The 26,595-nt window shown below is 48.2% G+C and overlaps 1 protein-coding gene and 1 pseudogene across 1 annotated transcript in view; one reads left to right on the forward strand and one right to left on the reverse strand.

Moving 5' to 3' along the window:
- Positions 1–25,600, forward strand: part of HSD17B2 (hydroxysteroid 17-beta dehydrogenase 2) — a 52,253-nt gene extending 26,653 nt beyond the window's left edge. The window contains exons 2-5 of the mRNA XM_004704773.2: positions 12,375–12,587; positions 17,948–18,133; positions 23,729–23,866; positions 25,042–25,600. Coding sequence (XP_004704830.1) covers positions 12,375–12,587; positions 17,948–18,133; positions 23,729–23,866; positions 25,042–25,373 — 869 coding nt within the window. The 3' untranslated portion in view covers positions 25,374–25,600. The remainder of the gene's footprint in view (positions 1–12,374; positions 12,588–17,947; positions 18,134–23,728; positions 23,867–25,041) is intronic.
- LOC115870782 lies at positions 966–1,045 on the reverse strand (annotated as a pseudogene).
- Positions 25,601–26,595: the final 995 nt, after the last annotated feature.

Below are 26,595 nucleotides of genomic sequence, written 5' to 3' on the forward strand. Positions count from 1 at the left end.
AGAGAGAGAGAGAGAGAGAGAGAGAGAGAGAGAGAGAGAAGGATTTCATTCAAAGAAGTGGCTCATGCTGCTCTGGAGAATGGAAGTCCCAAGTCTGTGGGTCTGACATGAGAGTGGAGGCTTCCTTACACGCATAGCCAACTGGGTATGATGAGCCCAAGAGTAGCAGGCCAGATGGAAGGTTGTTGATGCAAGGGCTCCAGGAGCTGAAGAATCAAAGATGGGTAGGTGAAATGGCAGGCTGCTGGCTCCCAGGCTATAGAGGTAAGCAAATCTCCAGGTCAGCACATAATATGGCAGGCCCCTTACTGAAGTCCCAAGAACCAGAGGGAGCAGATGATGAGAGCCAGACACGGCATTCAGAGTGAGCACAGAGCTAGCGAGTTTTGCTAGTATGCCCATATATATTAAATGCAGACCACACCCCCGAAGAAACTGTCGACGGATTGGTTGTTCATAGCAGATACTGTGAAAGTCCTTATTTCAGATCTTATCATGGTAGATAATTAGGTTTTGTGTCAACTTGCTTGGGCCGAGATTCTCAGTAGTTTGGCAGTTGAAGCCTCTGCTATGATGTGATCTGATAGGATGTAATCAACTCCATGATGGGATCTACTGTGAGCAGCCAAGCAGCTGTGGGGAGATTCGAGTGCAATCCTTACTCAGGTCACAGTCCTGAAGACGGTTCCTCAGGGGTGTGGCCTACTTCACACATATAAGTAGACACTGTGGAGACCGTCTTCACTCCTTGCTGGTCTGGATCCTGCATTTGACACATTGACCTCCAGTTCTCTGGACTCGGGCCAACAGCCCACCATATTTCCTACTGAACCTGAGAGCCATCAGAGCTTGCCATCTTGATTCACCAACTTTGAATTCATATCACTTCTCTATCCATGAGTGGTGCTCTTCCTCATTCATCTTCCTGTTTCCTGTCCCTTAGCCCTGACAACTACTCGAGTCAGGAAAGGCCTCTAATGAACATCTGACCCACAGACTGGAACTGACACTACACTTGATCTTAGCCAAAAGGCCGAGAAGCGATACACAGACTGGAACTGGACTGGACTTCACCACTTCTACAACCGTGTGAGCTACTTTCATGATAGAAATCAGATCATTATCTCACTGGTTTGTCTTCCCTAGAGAACCCAGCCGAATACAACCTTGTAACTGCGGAACCAGAGGAGAATCTGGCCCAGCCACATTGACACACAAGCTTAGCTGTGAATAAACACAAGTAGTCTTGAAAGGAGAATAATGATTTGACTAAGTTCTGGGTATTAGATTAGTTTAATGAAGAAGGATTAATGTCATGTGGTGGTATGCATGGCACTGCCTCTGGGTCTGCTCCAGTTCATGGCACTCCTGTGTGTAACAGAGCACAATGTTGCCTGGCCCTATACCGTGTTCACGATCCTTGGTATGTTTCCGAGTCCATCGCTGGTGAATTTACCTTAGTCTCTCTCACTGAAGGTTATCCTTGCTTCTGCTGATCCTCCATGTGGTAGTTTTAAATTTTTTTTAATGCCAACATGATAACTGTAAGAATATATGGGTGGTGTTTAGCCTGTCAATTAGGCTGCAGCTTGATGACCTCCTTTGGAGGTGTGATCAAGAGAGATGGCTCTCTAGAGGTCGGCACCTCTTTCTTTCTGCCTTTACCTTCCTGCTCTCGAGTCACTCGGAGGGCGGCCAGAGCCACCACCACTGGATCCACAGGACTCTGCACCCACCGGCCTGTGATGTTCCTGCATTCTGCATCATTGCATGTGGCTTTGTGAGTCTGAAGAGGGACTTATGGACTAGTATCCGACTTAGAGACTTGAGTTGTACTCAGCTGGGATGTTTTCTTGATATATAATGCCTTCTTTATATAAAGCTCTTTCTTACACATATACGAGTGTCTCTGGATTTGTTTCTTTAGTCATTCTGGCCTCACACACTCCACTTAACCAAGTATGATATCCCCAAATAGAAATGATCTTTCCTGATGTTGCGTCGAAATGGCACTATAGAAACAACAAACCATCTCAATTGAGTCAACTCTGACTCATAGAGACCGTTTATAGAGGTTCTGCAACTGTAAATCTCTGCAGAAGCAGACAGCCTCATCTCTCTTCTGTGGAACAGCTGGTGGCTTCTAACCGCCGATCTTTCCATTAGCAGTCCAGCCTTTAATCCTGTGCAGCATCACCAGGGCCATGTGATCCTGTCAAGGGTGTCGGCCTCGGAACCCCAAAACCAAACACTGCCATCAAGTCGGTGCAGACTCATAGCAACCTTAGAGGACAGGGAAGAACGCCCCTGTGGGTTTTGGAGACTGTAACTCTTTGTGGGAGCAGAAAGCCTAAGGCTTGCATATTTGTGGCTTTCTGGGTGACAGGATATTGGGTGTGGGGTTTGGTTTACAATACTACAGCCAAAAGGAAGAGGCGTGTGGGAGGAAATAGATGAAATCAGATATTAATAACTCTTCCAGCTGGATAATGGGTACAGGGGTCCATTATTCGATACTCAGTCCTTTTGTAGTAAATACTTAAATATACATGTATATTTTAGAGGCAAGGAATGGAGAAAGGGCATTGTGTGGGCTTCTCAGGCAGAAAATCTGCTGGGATCAAAGATGTGGGCAGGTGCCAAGGAGCTTTGGAGTATTCATATATGTGGTATCTAGGATGCAAGTGGAAGACAAAGCAACAAAACAAGCCCACTGCCAACGAGCCCATTCCACCTCCCAGTGGCACTGTAAAAGTAGAGCTCCCCAGAAGGTTTCTAAGGGTATAAATCTTTACAGAAGCAGACTGCCACATCTTTCTTCCATGGAGAAGCTGGAGGGCTTGAACCGCTGACCTTTTGGTTTGCAGCCCAACACTTCACCCAGTGCACCACCACCCCCTCACCACCATCAGGTCGATTCCAGCTCAAAGCAACCCTTTAGGAAAGAGTAGAACTGCCTCGGTGGGTTCCCAAGATTGTACATCTTTACGGGAATAGAGAGCCCCATGGAAGGGTGTGCTAGACAGGGTTCTCTAGAGAAACAAAATATATGATCATATATATACAATGAAGAAATAAAGAGCTAATTAGTCTACAGAGCAGTATAGAGGGCTCAATTCAACGCACTTCTGTGAGACAGTTAATATACTAGCAGTCCTTCAATTCACGAGGGCTGCTGGGTGCAAGTCAAGGAAGCAGACAGCTGAGTCTTCTGTAGATAATACAGGCAGTCTGGCCACAGGCAGCAAACAGCAGGGCAGGTCACTAACAGTCAGCCAGATGACAGGTTCTGACAGTCCCCAGCTCAAGTGATGTATATACCAGTAGCATGGCAAAGCAGGTCTTGAAGGAATCTCAAACTATAGCAACACAGTCCATGGGCTGGGTATCCCACAGATAGTGTAGCTCACAAGTTGAGGCAGAAAACCAGCTAAGGCAGCCACACACTGGTCCAATCATCAGAGAGCAAGAGGCAGAAAGGTGAGGCTCCCCAAGCCATCTACTGTATATACTCGAGTATAAGCTGACCTGAATATCAGCCGAGGTACCTGATTTTACCACAAAAACTACATTAAAATGTGCTCAAAAACTTGGCTCATACACGAGTATATGCATTATCTCTTTGTCCTTCAATTAAACGGCAACCTTGTTAATCCCACATGTGTTTATTGGCCTGGTTGGCACAATAAATCTACCTATCACAAAGGGAATGGAGATAAACCCGAGAATGCAGTAAGAATCTGATCACAGCTCTGTGGAGGCCAGGCTTAGGACCTGGGCTTTTATAACAGCAAAGCCGACAGAGGCTATGGAACAAAGAGCAGAGAGCAGAGGGATTTCAGAGAGGCCAGGGCCAGAGCCAGGGTGGTTCCAGGGAACCAATTTTGAGACCGTAGCAACTTGCCACAAGAAAGGCAACCTGGACTATGATACTTTGATCTAATCAACCCATCATTTAGTAAATGTTTGAGCCACAGCACAACAGCAGAGGCCGCGATGGGCATGGGGTGGGGGTGCGGGGCAGCAGCAGTGCAGCAGGTAGGCCAGAGGAGTGCTCCCTGGTGCTGAGTCTCCTTCCTGTCCACACCCTTTCTGGTGAAGGTGCCCTTGGGGAGATGACCTTGAATTCTCCATATACACCCTGTGGCCAGCATCCATAGAAAGTTTCTGGGGTAGCCTGAGTCACTCTCTATTGTGGCTATTTATCTAATGTCTCTTTCACGTAGCCCAGGGTTTGTCAACCAGGGTGCTATTGACTTTTGAGGAAGATAAGCCTGTGTGTTCAGCAGTATTTTCAGCTTCTGCCTACAGGGTAGAATTTGCTAGATATTGCCGAATGGTCCTGAGGGATGGAGGTGGGGGGTAAGTGCACCCCTCAGATAAGAACACCAGTCTTAGGTCAGTGGGGTTTTAAACCCTGGTTGTACCTGGCGGACCATTAAGTCGTTCACTCTAGAGGTGCGGAATGGGCATTGTCATTATTTGCACTTTCCCAGGGAGTCTAAGGAGCCCCGGGGGAGTAGTGATTATGCACTGGGCTGTGATCCTTAAGGCTGGCAGTTTGGAACCACCATCCACTCCCTGGGATAAACATGGGGGTTTCTACTCTCATAAGTAGTTACAGTCTCGGAAATTCACTGGCAGTTCTACCTTGTCCTATAGGGTTGCTTTGAATCAGCAGTGATCGACTTGATGGCAGTGAGTTTGGTTTGGTATTCAGGGAGTCTAGTGTGAGTTAGGCCAGCTTTCATAGGCACTATTTCTAGGACCTTGGAGCCCTGGTGTCATAACTGCAAGGTCAATAATTCAAAACCACCAACCGTTCCAAGGGAGACAAATGAGGCTTTCTACTTCTAAAAAAAGTTACAATCTCAGAAATCCACAAAGGCCTTGCACTTTGTTCTATAGGGTCTCTAGAAGTCAGAATCAACTCGATGCAGGATGGTTAGGTTTGGCTTTATTGCTAAGATCTAACATAGCCATGCCCTACTAACTGACTGACTGACTGAATGAGTATTAAGTGAAGAGAGGCAAGGCTGCACATGAGAAGTTTAAAATGGCCCTTAGGACAAGCTTTGTTTACGGGTCACTGAACAGGCTCTTCCTATTTCCTTTCCTCTTTGGAGGGAAGCTGGGAGGTGCCACAGGGAAGCCAACTAGATTACTAATGGGGACAGGGGCCCTTTGAACCCACCCAGAAGCGCCTATCAAGAAAGGCCTGGTGATCTGTCCCCAAAATGCCACAGTCTTGAAGACCCTATGGGGCACAGAACCAACCTGCCACGCTTGCGCTCACCCTGAACCTGAATGGACTTGACCATGGCCACTGCTACTGTTGCTTTAAACATGAGACCATTATGCTCCCTGGGCCCCTATGAAGACACTCTGAGAGGAAGTAGGGGTAGGAAGTTTTCCCCCCACTCCCTAAGGATAGCCAACAAAGGAGCCCAAGACCAGAATCCTCCACGTTGTCTGGATGCTTTTTTGCCTCCTCCTAATGGCCTCTGGCCTTGGCTGGAGGTCTCTGGCATCCTGGCCACCCCACCCACTCAACTGACTGCATACTCTGTGGTCGCCACCATTGCCAATTTCTTGAGTGTTGGTGGTGAGAGCCCAGTGGTTCATAGCTGGCCTGCAATGTGGGGCTCTGCTCCCTTGCATCCCCTGGAGGAATGCAGTGTGGAGTGTTGAACAGCATAGACACATATATGTACATATGATGTCCATTTCTATTGCATCTAAGAGTACACGTCCCCAGGTGGGCAGCAGGCTGAGCTGAGCTGGGTTTTTTTTTAACACTTTTGTCAGGAGATGCAGAAAAGGAAAGATGGGGAACTGTGCCAGGCTCTCGTGAAGGAAGGTTTGGGTACTGTGTGGTCCTGGGGTCTGGGTGAGAAGGCACTGGAAGGCAGGAGCAGCAGTGAAGTGAAGCAGGTAGGCAGCAAGGTGCTCACTGCGGATTTGGGGTGCAGCGGGCAGAGCGTAGGACAGGCACGGGGGTAGGATGTGAACAGGAGCTCAGTCATGTGTTTGCCTGACGGCCTGACTGGAAGCAGAGCTAGGAGATGCTTCCTAGATGCCAGTGAGCACAAATGGATTGCCCGCCACCTCTGGCTGAGCAGCTGTTCGTCGCTAGGGCTGTTTCCTGGCTGATGGGAGTCCATGCCTTTGAAGGGCTCTGATGTCAATGATGGGGTCCCTGTCCAGCAGGGAGTTCCTGTCATTGGTCCCATTCTGTGCAGGGCCCTTCAATTAAGCAAGGGCATGCTTTAGAAAGAGCAAATCCACGTTTGGCAGAGGGATCCTCCCCAGTCTGCCCGGGCTGGCATTGAGCAAGGTGCACCTGAACTGTGTGCACTGGCAAACTGGGGAGAGCAGTTTCACAAGGGTTTCGCCACACCTTTGACGTGGTGGTTGGTGGTGGTGACAGACAGCTCACTCACTGCCATCGCATCCATGCCATCTCACAGAGACCCTATAAGTCAGGGTACAACCGCCCCTGTGAGTTTCTGAGACGGTGGCTCTTTATGGAGCAGAAAGCCTCCACCCTGACCCCCTGGAGCAGCTGGTGGTTACAGGAGTAGAAAGCCTGATCTTTCTCCTATGGAGCAGGTGGTGGTTTTGAACTGCAGACCTTGCAGTTAGCAGCCCAACTTGTAACCACTCCGCTACCAGGGCTCTTTGGTGGCGATGGGGAGAGGTGAAATTGTGGGATGGGACCATGGGGTCCCTGGCGATCTTGCTGATTGGTTTATCCAGCCCCGAAGGATTCACTTCAGCTTATCTGAACCAAGTAACCCAAACTCACTACCATTGAGTTGATTCCAATCCATAGTGAGCCTGTGGGTTTCTGAGGCTGCAATTCTTTATGGAGCAGGAAAAAAAACCCTCATTTTTCTTCTCTGGAGCAGCTGGTGGTTTCAAACTGCTGACCTTGTGGTGAGCAACCCAAGTCGTGATCCACTATGCCACAAGGGCTCAAGCTTCCTTCCAGCTCTCAGTTGCTCTATTGACTGAAGGGCCTGCAATACTATGGATGATGTAGTCATGAAGGTTATGTTCCAGGGAACGAGTTCTGGTGGCACAGAGGTTAAGCAAAAAGGTCAGAGGTTGGCACCCACCAGGATCCTCAGGAGAGAGGACTTGGTGATCTGCCTTGTAGACCCCATGCAGCTGTTCTATTCTGTTACATGGGGGTCACCGCGAGTCTGAATAAAAAAGACAGTTATTTCCATTGAAAACTAGGCACAGAAGATCTGGCTATTTCTTAGGGTCTGGCCATGCCACAAGGAGCCCTGGCAGCAGAGTGGGTTGTTAACTAAACGGCAAGCAGCTCCCGCAGAGCAAGAACCACCAGCTGCTCTGCGGGAGAAAGAAGAGGCTTTCCACTCCCATTGAGTGGAAGCCCACAAGGGTAGTTCTACTCTGCTCCATAGGGTCGCTAAGAGTCAAAACTGACTCCAAGGCAGTGGGTTATTTAGTTATTTATTTTTTGGCCTCGCCATTGGATGGATTATTTTCGTTTTTTACGGTCTTATGGGCACTTCTTCCACATACCAGAAAATTCGATAGTTCAATCATATCAAGAAGAGTAGTCCAAGCATTGAACAAAACATGCTCCAATTCCACAACTTCTGCACGTACAATTCAGTGCCACTGATTAGACTGTTCATGTTGTACAACCATTATTGATATCCCTTTCCAAATTATTCCACCAACATTAACATAAGCTCAATGCCCCCCAAGCAACAACTCTTCCTCCTTCATTCCTGGTAAGCATTGGCCAACTTTTGTTTCTTTTTTTCTTAGTAGTTTTTGTGATATAAAATTCAAATGTCATACACTTCCATGGTTACTTTTAAAAAGAGGTGCATACACATCATCACAATCAGTTCTAATGCTCCCTCTCCCTCCCACATTCATTGTTTGCTCCCCAATTCCCCTTACTCTCTCCACCCCCCATCCCAGACAAACTACTGCAACAGTTAGAGTGTCTATGCATCCACTCCTTCTATGCATAAACTAGGTAACCAAACAGAAACAATAAAAACAAAGCAAAACGATGCAAGAAAGAAGAAAAGAATAATCATACAAGAGAGATAAAATAAAAATAAAAAGCAAGAAAGAAAAGACCACCAACAATATATAAAAAGCCAGAGAAGGAATTTCTGTCATGAAACAAGTGAGCTGAGAGCAAAATTCAGGCTGGGTCAAGAGGTAGGTCAACTGACCAAGTATCATATTATACCGTGGATTGATCCACGGTCAAGTTTGTAGTCATCTCTTTCTGAGAGTAAAGCTGTTAGACACTGGGCGGGTCATATCCTTCCAGAGGGCTGCAGGGAAGGGGATAGAGTGCCGCCAGCACCGTCGTAGGTAAATGTTGCCCAGGTTGCCCGCTGTTTGCTCTTCCTGGATTAGATGCCAAGCCTCGTTTGGCCCACAGGGATGCCTTCAGTGTGGCAGGGTGTTATTTTATTTATCTAGCATTTTATTATACTTCAACTTGTTTTATGTGGAACAGGCACTTACAGCTGGAGGTCAGTGATCTGACGGATTACCTAAAAGTCTAACCTTGGAGGGGAGGGTCCTTACTTAGGGTTTCAAACAAAATAAAACAAACCTGTATCTGAAGGACTTTTGTAAATTGGATGGCAGGGTCAAGGCTCTCAGGGAGGACTGCTGAAGGTGGAAATTCACATGGCCAAGTGTCATTCCTGGCGGGGAGCGTGCGCCCCATCTAAAGGACAGCCAGGGGGTCCTTGTGTAGATGAACATATAGAAGTGAAACTGGTTATTTCCACATATGTATGTATATGCGTCTATGCTGCACATATATCAATGAATAGGGTCGAGCCTAAGTCAAACCAAAAACTCACTGCCATTGATTCGGTTCTGACTCACGGACACCCTATAGGACAGGTAGAACTGCCCCTGTGGGTTTCTGAGACTAACTTTTCTACTGGGGCAGACAGACTTCTCTTTCTCCATTGAAGCAAGTGGTGATTTTGAACTACCAACTTTGAGGTTAGCAGCCCGACTTGTACTCCATTTCTGTTCCAGGGCTCCACGGTAGAGCATGCAGGTGGTAAAGTCATGACAACTTCTTAGATGTAACCAAATACCTAGAGGGATTGAGCCACTGGGCCTGGGGGCTCAGGACTGTAGTCTGGGGTGGGGGGTGGGCGTGTCACTGAGGTCAGCTGGCATAAAGTAGTTCACAAAGACTTGGCATCCTATTTGGGGAGCAGTGTCTGGGAACTGAGTTACTCCATAAACCTTCATTCAATTCATCCAGAGAGACAGAGAACAATGCAGACGAGGGGAGGGGGATAAAAGATTAAGAACTGGAGGAGACAACACCAAATTATAAAAGTTACATTTGACTGGGGATATTATGTTAAAATCATCATTGACCTTGTGATTTTATTACTTATCCAGTCTTTTAATATGACAAGAAGGTGTTTGCAGGTCTGTAAATTCTTCTCCCTGCTTTGTCTCTGAGCTTCCAAGCGACCTGGCAGAAGTCCAAAGTCCATGTCCACTGCAGCACCTGGTCTTATCTTTAGCAAAAAATGCAACCAACCAACCAAACTCACCGACATCAAGTTGATTAAGAACAGGCATCTACTCCCGTAAAGAGTTACAGTCTCAGAAACCCCCAGGGTCAGGCCTACCTTCTCTTATAGGGTTGCTTTGAGCCTTATTCTTTACCAATCCCAAACCAAATTCACTGCCATCGAGTCATTGCTGACTCATAGTGACCCCTGTGGGTTGCCAAGACTGTAACTGTTTGCAGGAGTAGAAAATCCAGTCTTTTTCCCAAGGAGCTGCTCGTGGGTTCAAACTGCTGACCATGCGATTGAAGCCCAATGTGTAACCACCAGGACTCCTGTTATTCTTTACAGGCAGGGTGGATGTGTTTCATCCAAGGACCTGGCTTCCAAGACCTCCCATCGCTCACAACGCGTCTAATTTAAGACTTAACCTAACTAGTAACACACGAGGGACCCCATTTCTGACATCAGTTCAGATGGTGCCCCCATGTGGCAATAGAATGTATACACTTCTTACCAGCCTACCAGCTTGGAGAGAACACAATTCTTTCTTTTTCAAATTTAGGGTGTTTGGCATCGGTTTCCTGTGCATATGAGACTTCGTTACCAAGGTTAATGATAAAGGACTGCTTCAAATTCACTCTGCCCAAGGGTAAAGGGGCTTCCAGGTCACCTGGCTGTTCCTGGGTGGTGAAAATGGTTAAACATACCCAGTCACTACTAGACAGATGGGAAGTTTGAGTCTATCCTGAAGTGAGTGCCACGGAAGAAAGATCTGACAACCTGCTTCCCAAAAACCAGCCAAGGGAAGTCTACAGAGCACAGTTCTACTCTGACACATAAGGGGTTCTCATGAGTTCAAACTGACTTGACAGCAACTGGTTAGAGATGGAGGGAATCCCCAGGAGCACACATAGCGTAACACCAAACAACCAACCTACCTCAGCACCTCCTTCAGCAGCCAACTCAGCAAATGTTTGTTGAGGACCTACTATGTGCTCTTGAGACTGGCAGCAGAAGGCTGCCAGTTTATAAAGTGTTCCAACTGCATGTTTCTTTCAAGGGCCGATGTCGATTCCATGTCTCTGGAAAGGTCTAGATGAGAACGCAGATGGCTTGGAGTCTTCTTATTTTAGAACCCAGACAGAATGGGCCCCCATGGCAGCTCTGCTAGTACCCCATGTCGATATGATAAAGGGAGAGAAAGTGGGAGCTGCCAAGGACATTGACAAGCAATGCGCGCAGACGGCATAGTCAAGAGATTAAATGACATGTTGCATTGGGTAACGCTGCCACGCAAGACATCTTTAAAAGTGTTGGAAAGCAAAAAGGTTCCTTCGAGGATAGGTGCACCTGATCCAAGCCATGACACTTTCAGTCGCTACAAATGCATGTGAAAGTCAGACACTTACAAAGGAAAACCGAAGTAAAATCGATGCATTAGCATTACTCTGCTGGTGAAGAATTTCGAAAGTACCACGGACTGCCAAAAGGACAAACAAATCTGTCTTGGAAGAAGTACAGCCAGAATGCTCCTTAGCGGCAAGGGTGGTGAGACTTGGTCTCACCAACTTTGGATAAATTGTCAGGAGAGGCCAGCCCCTGGAGAAGGCCATCATGCTGGCTCAAGCAGAGAGGCGGTGACAAAGAAGAAGGCCTTTGACAAGACGGGCTGACAGTGGCGGCAACAATGGGCTCCAGCAGGAGCGATGTTGAGGATGGCGCAGGGCCTGACTGACAGCGTTTCCTCCTGTTGGGCACTGGGTCGGAACTAACTTGATGGCACCCAAGAACCACTCTGAAGCAGGACCCAGTTGTTTGTTACATGGCCCTTGTTCCCTACTCCAAAAAAAAAACAAAACCAAACCAGTTCCCAGGTATTCGTTTGTAATGAATGCTTTACTGATGTGTTCGGGAGTGACCAAGGCTACTTTAAACACCACACAGCAAAGGGAACCTCACCACACCCGGTTGGTGGTCTCAATTTTCCCTTCCAAGTTCCTCTCTAGCCACCAGCCACTCCGAGACCCCTTCACGCCGCCCCCGTCACCTTTCTCCTTCCATGGGTTCCTCCCCAAAGGTGGGGGGGTGGGGAACACACCTGTTGCCTTCAAGTCTGTTCCAGACCACTCTTATCATCATGGGTGTATGTTAGCGAGTCCATTCCAACTCATAGCAGCCCTGCAGGACAGGGCTGATCTTCCCTTAAGGTTTCCTAACCCGTAACCTCGATAGGACAGATCATCAGTCTCCACACCTCTGCCTCCAGGAGCGGTTGAGGGGTTCAAACCATTGATCTTTCCATTAGCAACCTAGCACTTAGTACCTGCGCCTCCAGAGCTCATTTTCAATGCACGGCCACCCCGTGTGTTAGAGTACAAATCCATCATATGAGCCATAGGGTTGTTTTTTTTTTTTTCTGTAATCTTAACGGAACCCGACTGACAGACTGTTCTTCATGGTACCACAACCTGGGTTTGAACTGCAACCTTGAGGTTAATAGGCAACAGTTTGTGCCACTCAGGGACCTCCCGATTCCCCACCTCAGTCCCCAAATGACATTCGACCTTCTCTTCTTCTCTTGTATTTCTCATTATGTACGTGTTGCCAGAGCAGGTGCTGGGACTTCAGTGGTACGAAGCACCCGCCTTGTCTGTCTGTCTTGCTTTCTCCACACATCACCCCATCAGCGAATAAAGAGCCTGCTCTCTTTGGGAGACATGGAAAAGTGCACACTGCCCACAGCATCTGTCGTGGGACACAACACTTCCTTTGCATGGGTTGGGATTCACTTTGTGTTGCTTTGACCCTTGGCAGGTTGTGATACCGGGATGGGCCACGCCCTGGCCAAGTACCTGGATGAGCACGGCTTCACGGTATTTGCTGGCGTGCTGAATGAACAAGGATCAGGGGCAGAGGAACTGCGAAGAAACTGCTCCTCCCGGCTCTCTGTGGTACAGTTGGATATCACAAACTCGGCCCAGATAAGAGATGCCCACAGCAAGGTGGTGAGGAAGGTGCAGGACCGAGGTATGGCCCTCCAGAAACCCCTCCCCACAGATGGCTCCCCTCTGGCTCTTTCCTCTCATTGCCATTGCCCTCTGCTCCCTCTGGCTCCTGGGGTCATCTCCTCTGAGTGCCTAATGTATGCCAGGGACCCTCATGGACAGGAAGTCCTGCAGGGTGACTCAGATTCTTGCAGATCCTACCACACTGAGCCTCGTCTTTCTCTCCTAGAACTGCTGGTGGGTTTTGAACTGCTGACCTTAGGTTCACAGCCTGATATGTAACTACTCTGCCCCCAGGGCTCCAAGATGTCTTTATATCCCATCCCCTTCAACTTCCATTAGTCACCCTTTCCTTAACATCCCTTTTCTCTCCTCCCAGCAATACTGGCATGGGCTAGATTTCCCCAGCTTAAAAGTACACAGTTGTCCTCCATTTGCTACTGCCCCTTCTCTTCCCATTTCTGCAGGACCAAGCTCTCTGGAATGCTCACCACCCTGGGCTGTTCCTTCTTCACCTCCAGTTTGAAATTGACCTTTACCCTGCTACCTTTAGTGGCAAAGTTGATCAGTATACAGAGCACGAAGATTTTAACTGTGGTACAATACTTAAATGGGTTCATCATCCTTCTCTGCTTTGACTTTGGGGGTCCTCAGCCCCCTATTTTCCTTCAGTCTTTCTACTTCTCTTTTATGGACTCCTTCCTCTCTCTCCCCCCACTTTTGGGATGTTCCCCAGGGAGCTCCATTATCTCACTTCCTTCCCCGTGTTCCCTTGGCTCTACTGTTCCTCCACCTGCCATACAGTGGAACCACAGTGTAATGGTAGTGGTGCGTTGTTGACAAATAGATACCTAAGCTTGCACTCAGGACTGGATTCACATTTGGGGGGCATGCTATACAAATTAAAATAGGGGGGGGTTCTTTGTTAAAGGAAAGATTATGATTTGAAGACAGTGATTCAAAACTCTGCCATCCAGTTGATGCCAACTCATAGCAACCCTATCGGACAGGGTAGAATCCCTCCGGTGAGTTTCTATGACTATAACTCTTTTGGGGAGCAGAAAGCCCCCCTCTTTCTCCCACAGAGTGACTGGTGGTTTCAAACTGCTGACCTTGTGATTAGTAGCCCAACATGTAACCACCAGGTCTTCTGAAGACAGTGACAGCAGAGTTTTGGACAAGGCGTAGGACCCTCTGGATACCTGATCTGTGTGATGGCATAGGCCTGGGTCCCGTGGAGCCCCCCACCCTAATCCAATGAAGCCAGCACCTCCAGGAGAGGGGCTTAGGTGTTTCTGAGGCTCTCTAGGTGGTCCGAAGGCTTGGCCAGGGTTGAAACACACTGAGAGTTATGTCACTAACTTCCAAATCTATACTGCCAACCTCATCCGTTTTCCTGATATAGAAACGTGTCTACCAACTGTTTCCACGTCTATTCTAGAGCCTTCAGTCTTAACCTGTCAAAATATAGTCTTCATTATCTCCCCTCACCTGCTGCCAGTCGGCTAATCAGTTTGCCCCTCTGCATTCCATGTCTAAAGACAAGGACCCTGCCACCATGCAAACCAGCAACCCGAGAGCCACTCAGACCGCCAACTAACCTCAGTCCCTACGTCTTACTGGTCCTGAGTCTCATAAATTCTGCTTCCCATATATTGGTTGCCAGGAGCCCTGGTGGTGTAGTCAGGTTCAGCAGTTTGAAACCACCAGCAGCTATATGGGAGAAAGATGAGGCTTTCTACTCCCATAAAGAGTTACAGTCTCAGAAATCCATAGGGGCAGTTCTACCATGTCCTATAGGGTCGTTGTGACTCAGAATCAACTCGATGGCAGTTGGTGTGGTTTGGGAGTTTGAGACATTGACTGTCCCAGCTTCTTCTCATCTCCAAGCACTTCCTGCAAGCCTCCTTGCCCCTTGCCAGAGCTTCCACAATGACCTCCTTGTAACCCATCTTTCCTTCCCTGCTGTTTTGCAAAGGGAGGGTGGTCTTCACGAGGTGCACATCTTACCATACCATTCATGTCCTAAAGGTCAGCAGCAACCATGTCTATTGGGCTCCTCCCCCAGCCAGCCAGGACCCTCTCAGTTGCCATCTGAAATCTAAAGTCCTTAGCAAGAATTCAAAGGTCTTTTAGGCTCATGATCCCTGGCTACCCCTGGATTGGCACTACCCACTGTTCCACTCAGTCAATGCTGGATGCCTTCAGGAACACAACATGTTAATTTCACACCTCTGCACGCACAGCTTCCTCTTACTGGGATAGTTCTCTTGCCATCACTCCATTTTTTCCTAAGACTCTTCTTGCCTTTGTCCAACTGCAAATTCGATTCCCAGAGGAGACTCAGCTCCAACAGGACATCCTTTGCATGACCTTCCTCTTCTGGTCAATATTCTCTCTTGCATATACCCTCCCATCTTAGAGCTATCTGTCCATCTCCCACTCCCCCTTCCAGGATCTTTGAGAGCAAGAACCATGCACACAGCCACCAGGGTCCTTTCAGAGCCAAGTGACACAATCTGCTTCAACATTGCTAAAGCAAGAGAAGGGATGTAGTTCTTGACTGAGATAGTGGCAAGTCCAGTTGACTTTGGACATGGTTAGATCTAGGCATTCATGCAAAGTCATTAGTGTTCAGTCTATTTCTCAGCTCTGCTCTCTCCCATGTGGATTTCACTCTGGGCTTCCCATGAGGCCTCGGGCACTTCTAGCATGCACCCTCTTTAAGCTGACTTTGCTGGGGAGCTGAAGGATTGTTCGGGTTAACAGACAGACAGGCATCAGGGATATAGCAAGTTTGGACCCAGGTCCTCACAATAAAGTGAATATCGCAATCAAGTGAGTCCCAAGAGCTATTTTGATTTCCCAATGCACACAAAAGGTATGGTTGCATTAGGCTGTCAACTTTGAAGTGTGCAATCGCATGATGAAAGCATTTGGAATGTTGTGAGGTTGACCAAAATGAGACAGAGGGAGTACATGCCGCTGGAAAAACGGTGCCGACTCGGTCAATGTCGGGCTGCCATAGACCTTCCATCTGTAATGAACGCGGTATCTGAGAAACTCAACTCTCACTGCCATCGAGTTGATGTTGATTCCTAAGCAACATCCTCTGTGGGTTTCAAGACTCTGTTTACTGGTTCCAAGACTGTAACTGGTTTCAAACTGCTGACCATGCATATCACAGCCCAACGTGTAACCTCTATGCCACCAGTATCCAACAGGTCCCATAAAATGAGGTGCCCCTGCATTTAGATCATTCAGAAGAGTGAGAATGAGCATTGGTTCCCATTTCCCATTCATCTCTAGCTCTCTGTAGCTGACTTGTCAGCACTGTGCAGCTGACTGAATGGAACCCATCCCTTCCTATGAATGAGACATTCTTCCCTTCCCACCACCATCCTCACAGTGGCTGCTGCCCTCTTCCTATTTGCCAGGCACCATCTCACTGGATGCCCACAAACCATCGCTGTGTATGAACGTCAGCCCACAGACTCGTGGCTGGGAACCTTTTCCTCTAGAACTCTGCCCCGTTTCCTTTATGAACCATGACTCAGCCCAATGGCCCAAACCATTTCCTTAGCTTCCTGAGGAGGTGGGCCCATTCCTGGGGAGGGGACATTGATGGTCAGTGGTTCATGCTGGCCCCTGCAGATACGTCCAGTGCTCTGTGCACTTGCCACACTCTTGACACTTTTCCTGGTTGGCAGTGGAGGAGCAGCGCTGGTGCTGGTGGTGCTAGAGGCTCTCCGTTTAGGGCTCTCTAGCACCAAGGCATATACTCGACTGCTCCTTCCCCAGTGGCTCTCATCCGGGAACATGCACCAGGATCACCTGGAGGGCTGATGGAACCATAGGTGACTGGGCCCCACCTCGATGCCTGCTCAGGGGGGCAGCTGCCATTGTTGCTGCTGCTCTGGGGGCCACACTTGGAGAATTGCATGGGGTGTAAAGACGATCTGTTACCGTTCCACTTAGCTTAGCTAAACACATCTGTATCCTGTTCACCTAGGTAACAAGGAGCTAGCTCACCTACCTCTGCTCCAGACTCCTCCCCAACGTACAGCTCATGTCTTTCCAACCATTTAGGACACTGGTTCCCGTGTGGTTCTACATTGGAATCAACGGGTGAATTAACAAACAAAAACAAAGGAATGCCTAGGTCAGCCGGAGTTTATGACCTAATGGGTCTGGGATGTGGCCTGGGTATTGGCATTTGCTAACAGGTGGCCAAGGTTGGAAAACACTGCTCATAGGAAGAGGCTCTCCCACTGTGATTGGGAAACTGCAGTACCAGCATCAGCTGTGGCATCACCTGGGAATTTGTTGGAAATGAAAATTCTCAGCCCTTCCCCAACCCCCAGCCCTCAACTAGTTGAGCCAGACACTCCAGATATAAAAATGATTACAGCTTTGGAAACCCTATTTAGGGTCTCTATAAATTGGAATTGACTCGAAAACAGTGGGTTGGTTTATAGTACTTTTTGTATAGATATTTTTGTGGTTGATACATACATACATAACATTGCAAGCCACTGATGTTGAAAGTGTGAGTAAAATATAGAAATCTAACCTTCACAATAATAATAAAAAAAGACCATTACATTAGGGTTCCCTTTAAACTTGGGACAGAACTACCCCAGGAGTACACCTTTCAGCTAGTAACAGTTCGGCGTATAAAACATACTGGTGAGTATTGTGATGCTTTAATAAGTCCTTTCTAGGAGACCAAACAGTCCACATTTACCCTAACGCAAAGACAAGGAAGTCGAGGGTGGAGCAGGGAAGCTAGATAAATGGAAGTGGAATAACCAGAATGGAAAAGATGAGAATACTGAGATGGCATGGAAGATGTAATCACAGTCACTGAACGGTATGTTAAGAACTTATTGAGAAGGAACTTAACTTGTGCTGTAAACTTTCTCAATGAAACACAACAAAATGAAAAACGTTAAAATGCCCGTTGTGAATTAGGTGAGGGTTTGTATACGAGATCATCATTTTGGTATTCAACAACTTATCACAGTTCTCAATGGCTTGGCCTGTGTCCATCATTTTTTCTCTCTCCATCTCCCTCTTGTGGGCTATTTTCTTTCCCTTCACTCAAGTTAACACCTGCCTACTCTCCAGCCTACTGCTCCCCCTGCCCTCTCTTCCCCTCCTACCCCTGGTAAGCAGCAGAGGCTGTTTCTTTGGGTGTGAAAGCCTTTCTTTATTTTTTAAACAATAGTAGTCTCATACAATCTCTGTCCTTTTGTGATGGACATAAGGTCCTCCAGTTCCTTCCATGTGGAGAGGTGTTTCACAGACTCTCATTATCCTTCAACATGGAAGAAGCCCCCCTATGTTCTCCATTAAGAAGCCATTCTTTTGTATCTTCAGGACTATGGGCTGTGATCAACAATGCTGGTGTCCTTGGCTTCCCAAGTGATGGGGAACTCATCCCCATGACAGACTACAGACAGTGTATGAATGTGAACTTCTTCGGAGCTGTGGAAGTCACAAAGACATTTCTGCCTCTTCTCCGGAAAGCCAAGGGGAGGCTGGTGAACATCGCCAGCATGGCGGGTGAGTTGGTCCTTCCCCATGGATCCACATAGGGCTGGGTCAGGATGGTTCAAATTGTATATCCACCACTGACCTCCACACAGTGCAACCTTTCTCTTTCAAAATCCTCTCATGCTAAATGCCTTCTAGTTCATCTTACTCGTTACCGGGGGGCTGGGGCTCCTAAATATCTGCATGATGGAACTACCACTACAAGCTTGTCCAGAGTTGAACTAAAAAATCCCATCGGTTAGTTACAGGGAGCCTGTGCTCAACTTTCTCTGGGTTTGCCATTCTCCATTGCTCCCTTAAGATGAGGAGACAAAACCTTCTCTGTCATGTGCCCAGTTAGGGCCCCGTGTCTCACTCCACTCCCTGCTGGTATTTTTCCATAAGACTCTCCCCAGTGTTTTGCAATCTTTAGGCAATTGAGTCAGGACACAACTTGTCTCTGTGTGTAAGAGTCAACAACTTGAGTCAATGGCTTAACAGTCTCTCTGTCAACATTGCCTTTGTGCATGCTTCACGCACTTGATTTTAAGAGACATTTTCAAACCAGGCACTCCTCTGAATCTTACTCAGCTTTGGGGCATGGAGGTCAGCCCTGGATGCAGGGTGCACCTTCAACCAGAGGGGTGCTGCTCTACATTCTTTCTTGATTGACCCCAAAGATAGATGTTTCTTTTTGAAATCAAGAGTCCAAGTAGTTGGGTTTTGTGTTGTTCTTCATAACAACAACAGTTGCAAAGAATTTCTATTGGGAGTTCCTTTGCATTTTCTGGGCAATTACTATTGTCCCAGTACAGGGGGGGGGGGGGGAGGTATTAAGGGTCTCTGGATTTGAAGCCTCAAAGGTGAATTTCTGCTTGTTTCCCTGGCTTTAAGTAAGCCACCTTCTTGGATCTAACAGCTGTGTGAGTGTATTTCACTAGGGCTCTTGGTTGTCAGAAGGCATAACCACCCCACCCCCTCCAAATGGAGAGAGGAAATAAGTAATTTATATTTGGAATTGTGTCAGTAGGATTACTGGCTCATCTGAGGTACAGAGAAGGGAGTGAAGAAGAAAGGGAAGAAGGAAGAATGAAGGAAGGAGAAAGGAGAGGAGGAGGAAACAAGGGAGAGGAGGAAAAGTGGAAGGATGGATGGGTGAGTGGATGGAAGGGAGGTAGAAAGAAAAATAGATGGAAGGAAAAGAAAGAGTGGAAAGGAGAGGAAAGAGGAGGCAGGAGAAAGATTTCTAGGATGGGCAGGAACAGTGGACTTTAGAGTCTAACTCGTATGAGAACCCCGAACTATGTTCCCATTTCTTCCTACCTTGCTGAAGAAAATTAATCCTGCAGAAACATATTCATGTTATGTGCACCTTACCTCTGCTCTGAATTTTCCCTTCAAATAGGTGACCCATGTGGAAATCTCACCTCTCTCAGTTCCTGGCATAGTCTGGTATTTCTAGAAAAGTCTCACCCACACCTTCACTCACTTGTTCAACACATATCTACTGAAATGATCAATGGTTCTCTCTGTGGTGTCAATAGGTTGTTGTGACCCAGTTTGGTAACTAATGGTGTCACCTCTCACCCTGGCCTGGTGGGAATGGCTGGCTCACCTGTGGGCCCTGTGGTGAGTGATGGGGGTGGTGGTGATGAGCTGTGGAACTGGGTGATGGGTCACACCAACCCTAAAGTCACCACTGTCTCAGAGTCCCTTCCTCCTGCAACACCTTCTCACCCGTAGCCCCCCACCTCCACCCTGTGGACCCTGAAATTAATTTTGTCACCCTCTCTTACATGGCCAGGGCTGCTGTCTGCAATGTGCACCCCCTGCAGCCTCTGAGGGATGTCACTGCGTTGTCTTCTCTTTTTTCATATATATATTGAAAAAGTTTATATTTAGCATTAGCCAGCTGGGCTCACTTTAGATGATTCGAATTTTGTTGGAGCCAGTCGAACATATGCCTTCTTCTCACTGTCAGGCCTGATCAAGGTGTTGGCCTTGGCTACATCAATGTCATAGAGCTTTTTCACAGCCTGTTTGATCTGGTGTTTGTTGGCTTTGACATCCACAATGAACACAAGTGTGTTATCTTCGATCTTCTTCACGGCAGACTGTGATCAAGGGGAACGTGATGATGGCATGATGGTCCAGCTTATTTTTCCAGGGGGCGCTCTTCGGGGGGTATTAGGCTGCCTTCTCAGTCTCAGGATCTTGGGCCGCCGGAAGGTGGGTGACGTGTGGGTCTTCTTTTGTGTGTGGCTGTGGACGCCTTTCAGCACGGCCTTCCTGGCTTTTAAAGCCTTTGCTTTGGCTTCCATTCAGGGAGGGGCAGGAGCTTCCTTCTTCGGCTTCGGCGCCATCTTCGTGAAAAGGCGCGTTATCTTTTCTTGACACACTGACCAGGAAGTTTTTCCTCTGTCCTTCACTTGGAGTGGCTCATTTTGCAGAAGATGTTTACTTTAATGATCGCTTCCTGGCACCAGTATTTGCCGTGTGCCCGGTGTTCCCGGCAGGTAGTAGAAGCTCAATGAAGAAATGCAAGGATGTTGGGAATGAAAAGTACACAGATCAGTGAGAGAGAACTCACAGGCAGAGGCTGCCCACTCACACATCCTCTGCCTGGTTTCCAAGCCTGAACTTCATACTCTCTTGTTAAATATTCCCACTTGGGGTGAGCTTTGTGTGTTAAAATAAGCCACATACCTCATTTCTAGCCACGCCAGGGCATCCCCTGTTGGTGCAAGTTCCTGACACCGGTCTATTCCCATCCCACATTCTTACCTCGGTCACTAGGTCAACATGTCTGGAACCATCAGTCCTCTCATCATCCTGCTCAATGCTTGCTTTCCTGACTGAGCCTCCTGGGTCTTCCCCTCCCTGTGCCTTGATCTCCTTTCTGCCATCCCGCCAGTCGCTAAGGTGTAGGGATTCTTTGATCATGTCCAATGTCCCATCATGATGTCCTGGGGAAAGTCTAGACAGAAGGTCACCGAGAGCCTCTGGAAGCCCTCGAGGCATTCTGTGCGCAGCAGCAAGCACCCAGATGACGTAGCCAACGTCTGCACCAGCCCGGAGTAGGGGTTTGTTAGAAGGCCTGGGTGTTTGTCAAGCTTGTAGACGCCTACATAATGAGGACAGGTCCCTTTATTGGTGAGAGGTGAAGGGATTCAGCAGGGAGCAGGGTGCGGAGCTCCTCAGAACTTGCTGCTGAGCTTTGTGAAACAACGGCCCAGATCCTGAGCAGGGAAAACAAAAAAGCTAGGCTGCCACCCGGGACACGGCGGCCCGTGGTTGGTGGTTTCAGAGCACATTCTCAAAGTTGCGCAACCAGCGCTGTGAATGTTGTAATCATGCTGAAGGGAAGTTCTGTACCCGTGAGCAACCAGTCCTTGCTGCTCTCACCCCTCCGCCCCTGACAACCACTGATCTTCCTTCTGGCTCTATGGAGGTGCCAATTCTGGGTCATACCTGTCAATAGAATCATACGCCATGTGGCCCTTTGTGACTGGCTTCTTTTACTCCAGATAATGTTGTTGAGGCCCATCCATGACATGCGTCAGTAGCACTTTATTCTGTCCATGGCCCAATAATATCCCCTTGTATGGACATACCAAATTCTATTTACCCCATTGTATGGACATACCACATTTTATTTATCCTTGTGTGCATTTATAAAGGTACAGATAGACTACTCCCCAACTTTGGGGGCCGTTATGAATAATGTTACTACAAATCTTCCTGTGCAAGTTTTTGTCTGCTCACTGAAAACTCCCTGCACAAGTGAGCTGTCACTGCTGTCGCTTTCTGGGTCCTGGGGTGAGTCACATATGCTCTCGTGCTTTAGTTGTTTCCTCTTCAAACATGGAATTGATGAGGACAACCAAAGAGACCAGTCCCTGAGAGAGAGAAAGATGAGGCTTTCTACTCCTGTGAAAAGGAGTGCCTCTGTGAGCGCTTGAGACGGTGACTCGTTATGGGAATAGAAAGCCCTATCTGTCTCCTGCAGAGCGCCTGGTGGTTTTGAACTGTGGACCCTGTGGATCGCAGCTCAACTCGTTCCCCTGATGCCACCAGGGCCCTGGTACATAGGAAGTAGTAAATGGGACCTCAACAACTTTATCTACAAGACGGTAAAAGTGCTTGCCCACCCCATAAAACAAAACAAAACAAAACAAAAACACAATACAAAACCTGCAGCTGCCTACCTAGCCCTATCCGACTTATACAGCATCTCCCCATAGGGTTTTCGAGGCTGAAAATCTTTACAGAAATAGACTGCCCCATCTATCCCCCATAAAGTGGCTGGTGGGTTCAAATCACCAGTATATCGATTAACAGTCTAATGCCACGAAGGCTTAAAATATATTTAAAATACTTTACAGCACAGTAAGTGGCTGTACATTTGCGTGACTACCAATGTAGGCCTCAACCAGTGTTTGCAAAGGCAGTGGTGGCTTGGTGGTAAGGTGCTCGCCTTCCATGTGGGAGAGCCAGGTTCAATCCTTGGCCCACATTGTAGCTCATGAACAGCCACTGCCCATCGATCTTCCCGCATTTGTTGGCATGCTGCCGTGCTGCTGAGCAGGTTTCAGCGGAGCTTCCAGACTCAAACAGAGTAGGAAGAAAGGCTTGGTGATCTTCTTCTGAAAATCAGCCAGTGGACCACAATCATCTGATCTGTGGCTGATTGTGGGGATGCTGCAGTGCTGGGTAGTGTTTCCTTCCATTGTGCATGTGGTTGCCAGGAGATGAGGGTGAGGATTCTGCCTCTGAGAGCCCTTCCTTCACCATGGGCAATATTTAGCGTCAACCCACCGCTTTCCAGTGGCCAGCCTGGAGGGTCAGGGACTGGGGTGTTTGGAGTTAGGTACCAGCAAGTAGCGACTTTATGTACAAGAGAAGGAAACATGGCCTGGTCCCTCCATGGTTGTCATGCTGAGGGATAGAGAGTGTTCAACCTGCTGGCTGTAAAAACAAACAAACAAACAAACAAACAAACAAACACTGCCAACGAGCCAATTCTGACTTATAATGAGTATATAGGACAGGGTAGAACTTCCCCTGTGGGTTTTTGAGATTGTAACTCTTTGAGGAAGTAGAAAGTCTCGTCTTTCTCTGGAAGAGTAGATGGTGGTTTGGAACGGCCAAGCTTGTGGTCAGCAGCCTAATGAGAGACAACTAGGGCTCCCAAGGCCCATGACATCGTCAGTACCAACTAACATCACACCAAAGAGAAGCAGTTCTAGCCATCGCATTAGGGGTGAGTGCATGACATGTTTGACCAGAACATCCCAAGAATGATGTTATACACGCCCCAAAGGTTCCCCACCCCTGCTCTAGGGGCTGGAGTGAAAAAGCCTCTTCCGCTGGTCTGAGTCACATTTAGCTCAGAAGCTGGGTGAGGGGAACCTTCACATGGGTTCATCTCTGGTCCAGCTGAGAGGAACGACTATGGACGTCAAACAACCTGGGGCGGGGGATACTGAGAACACGGGTACGGGTGCTCTCATCTGCCTCTGGCTGGCACGCAGCTGTCTGGCTGGTCCCAGCAGGTTTGGGAGCTTTGCACACTGCAGGAGTGACTCATTCTGACTTGGTGTCGTTCCCCCTCTGCCCTTGCAGCAGGGATCCCGATGGAAAAGCTGGCTGCCTACAGCTCATCCAAGGCAGCGCTGGCCATGTTTTCGGGAGTGCTGAGACGAGAGCTCTCCAGATGGGGGATGAAGGTTGTCACCATCTACCCTGGAGCCTTCAAAACACGTAGGTGCCAGAGCCAGGGGCTCTCCAGTGCTCACTCCCAAGGACTCCGAAGGCCCTCTTTTCCTGGGAGGGCTCTAGGTGGACCTCTGGAGGGTGGCTCAGAGAAGAGTGGGGTGGGGGTGGGGGTGCCTTTCCTTGAAATAGATGGGCAGCCTCAGGATCTTCCAATTAAAATATCAAGCTCATTCTTTGCTGCCTTCTGGAGTCCCTGGGTGGTACAAACCTCAACCACGCTAGGTGACTACTAAAAGGTAGAAATACCTCAGAAGAAAAGTCTGCCTACCTATGTTCTGGGGGGAAACAAAAAAGACATTAACCAGCCCTATGGAGCACAGTTCTTCTCTGACACATACAGGCTTGCTCTGAGTTGAAGTTCATCCGAAGGCCCTCAAGGACTACATACACATACATATGTATGTATGTACGTGTATGTTTATGCATTGGGAGAAAGGCTGCAAACTCTTTCTGGGAGCAGAAACCCTAGTCTTTCTTGCATGGAGTAGCTTGTGGATTCAAACTGTTGACCCTACGAATAACAGCTCAGTGCACTCCACTACACCAGTAGTAGCTCAGTGGGTGTCACTGGTGTAGCGGGTTAACAGTGGGGTTCCTAACCTCAAGGTCAGTTGTTCAAATCCACTAGCTGCTCTGAGGGAGATGGATGAGGCGCTCTATTCCTGTAAGGAGAAACCCAACGGGGCAGTTCGACTCTGTCCAATAGGGTCACTGTGAGTCAGAATTGACTTGATGGCAGTGAGTTGAACGCCAGGTCCCAATGAAAAGAGTAGCAAATGCCCGCATGAGTGCTTACTTAAAACAGCAGAGGGGCAGCAAAAGAGAGGAAGGTCCGCTAGGAGAGGGACTGACACAGAGACTGCAGCAGTGGGCTCACGCACAGGAGCAATCTGCGAGGGTGGGGCGGGCCGGGCAGTGTTTCGCTCTCTTGTGCACAGGGATGCTGTGAGTTGGACGGATGTGGTTGTCTCTGTGATGACTGGATGCCATCGACAACAGCAACAACCACAACGGTTTAAAACGGGATTGTGGGCCGCGCCCTTCCCAATAGAAGTCCGTTTAGAACAGTCTGCTTTCTTGCTAGGGGTAGGCATTTGTTCCCCAAACGTCCTCCCCGGCCTCGGACCCTGTGCTCACCCACCTCTCCTCTACTGTCCTAGAACTCACAGGCACTGAAGAGATGTGGGACAGGATGGAGAAGAACCTCCTGGATGCCCTCACTCCTGAGGTGCAGGAAGACTACACCGAGGACTATATTCTTTCTCAGCGGAACATCCTCCACTACATGGCCCTGAGTAGCAGAGAGGACTACTCGCCCTTCATCTTGGACGTTCAGCATGCAGTGCTAGCGAAGAGCCCCTTCGCTCTGTACTCACCAGGCAGAGAGTCTCTCCTGGGGCTCTATGCTATCTCTTTCCTCCCCACGTCCGTGTGTGATTTTCTCAGCAAGCAAGCACCTTTGCAGCTCTTAAAAAAACACCCACCGCCTTAGGAAGGCGGACCTGGAAGACTAAGGCCAGGCCACTTGGTGGGAAGCTCTGGACTTCAGGCAAGTGGGAAGCAGAGGCCCAGAGGTGTGAGCTTCTGATCCAAGTTGCTTTTTAAAATTGGGGTTAACAAGATAGAAGGTAATGGGCATGGGTTGTTAGATACAAAACTAATGATCTGCTATGTAAACCTTTCCCAATAATAATAAAAATAAACATCCTGGTGATCGTGGTAGTTGCGTGATTTCAAGTCAACGTGAAGATACATAAAAGTGTAGGGGTGGTGTTCAACCTGTCAATCGGGTCACAGCCAGATGGTGCCTTTCTGTGGGTGTGGCTTCTCATAAGGAGGGTCCTGAGAAGCTCTCCTCTCTGCCTTCACCTTCCTGCTGGCTGCCCCTGATTTCAGCCAGAGCAAAAGGCTTCATTCTTGCCAAGGTGAAGTGTTCTTTAATTTGCATGTCCTTGAACACCAGGGACAAGGAACATCTCTTTGTGCATTTGTTGGCTATTTGTATATTTGTTTGGCTATTCTATGGAGCCCTGGTGCCACAGTGGCTACTCATTGAGCTGCTAACTGCAGGATCAGTGGTTGAAAACCACCAGCCTCTCCTCAGGAGAAAGGGCTTTCTACTCCCATAAAGAGTTACAGTTTTGGAAATTCACAAAGCAGTTCTATAGGAAGGTCTGGGAACCTCTCTCTCTCTGTCTTTCTCTCCCTTCACCTTCCTGCTGGCTGACCCTAATTGTTGCCAGAACCCTGTGATACTTTCACCGCCATTGGATCCACATGGCTTTGCATCCACCGACCTGTGATATTCCTGCATTCTGCATCATTGCATGCAGCTGCGTGAGTCTGAAGAAGGACTTATGGACTAGTATCTGACTTATGGACTTGAGCTGTACTCAGCTGGGATGTTTTCTCGATATATAATTACTTCTTGATATAAAGCTCTTTCTTATACATATTTGAGTATCTCTGGATTGGTTTCTCCAGTCAACCTGGTCTAATACAGTGATGGAGTAAGTTGACATTTGATAGTAGTGATGGTTGCGTAATGTGATGAACAAAATTCATGTCACCGAGACAGCGAGTTTCTGATTAAAGTTGCTTTTTTAGCTTGAAGGTAAACAAGCGGCCATCTAGCTCAGAAGCAACAAAGCCCACATGGAACAACATATCAACCTGTGTGATCACAAGGTGTCGAACGGATCACTGAAGACAAA

This window comes from Echinops telfairi, unplaced genomic scaffold, assembly GCF_000313985.2.
Source record: "Echinops telfairi isolate 266 unplaced genomic scaffold, ASM31398v2 ScPeMD7_2291;HRSCAF=2852, whole genome shotgun sequence".
NCBI classification, from domain to species: domain Eukaryota; kingdom Metazoa; phylum Chordata; class Mammalia; order Afrosoricida; family Tenrecidae; genus Echinops; species Echinops telfairi.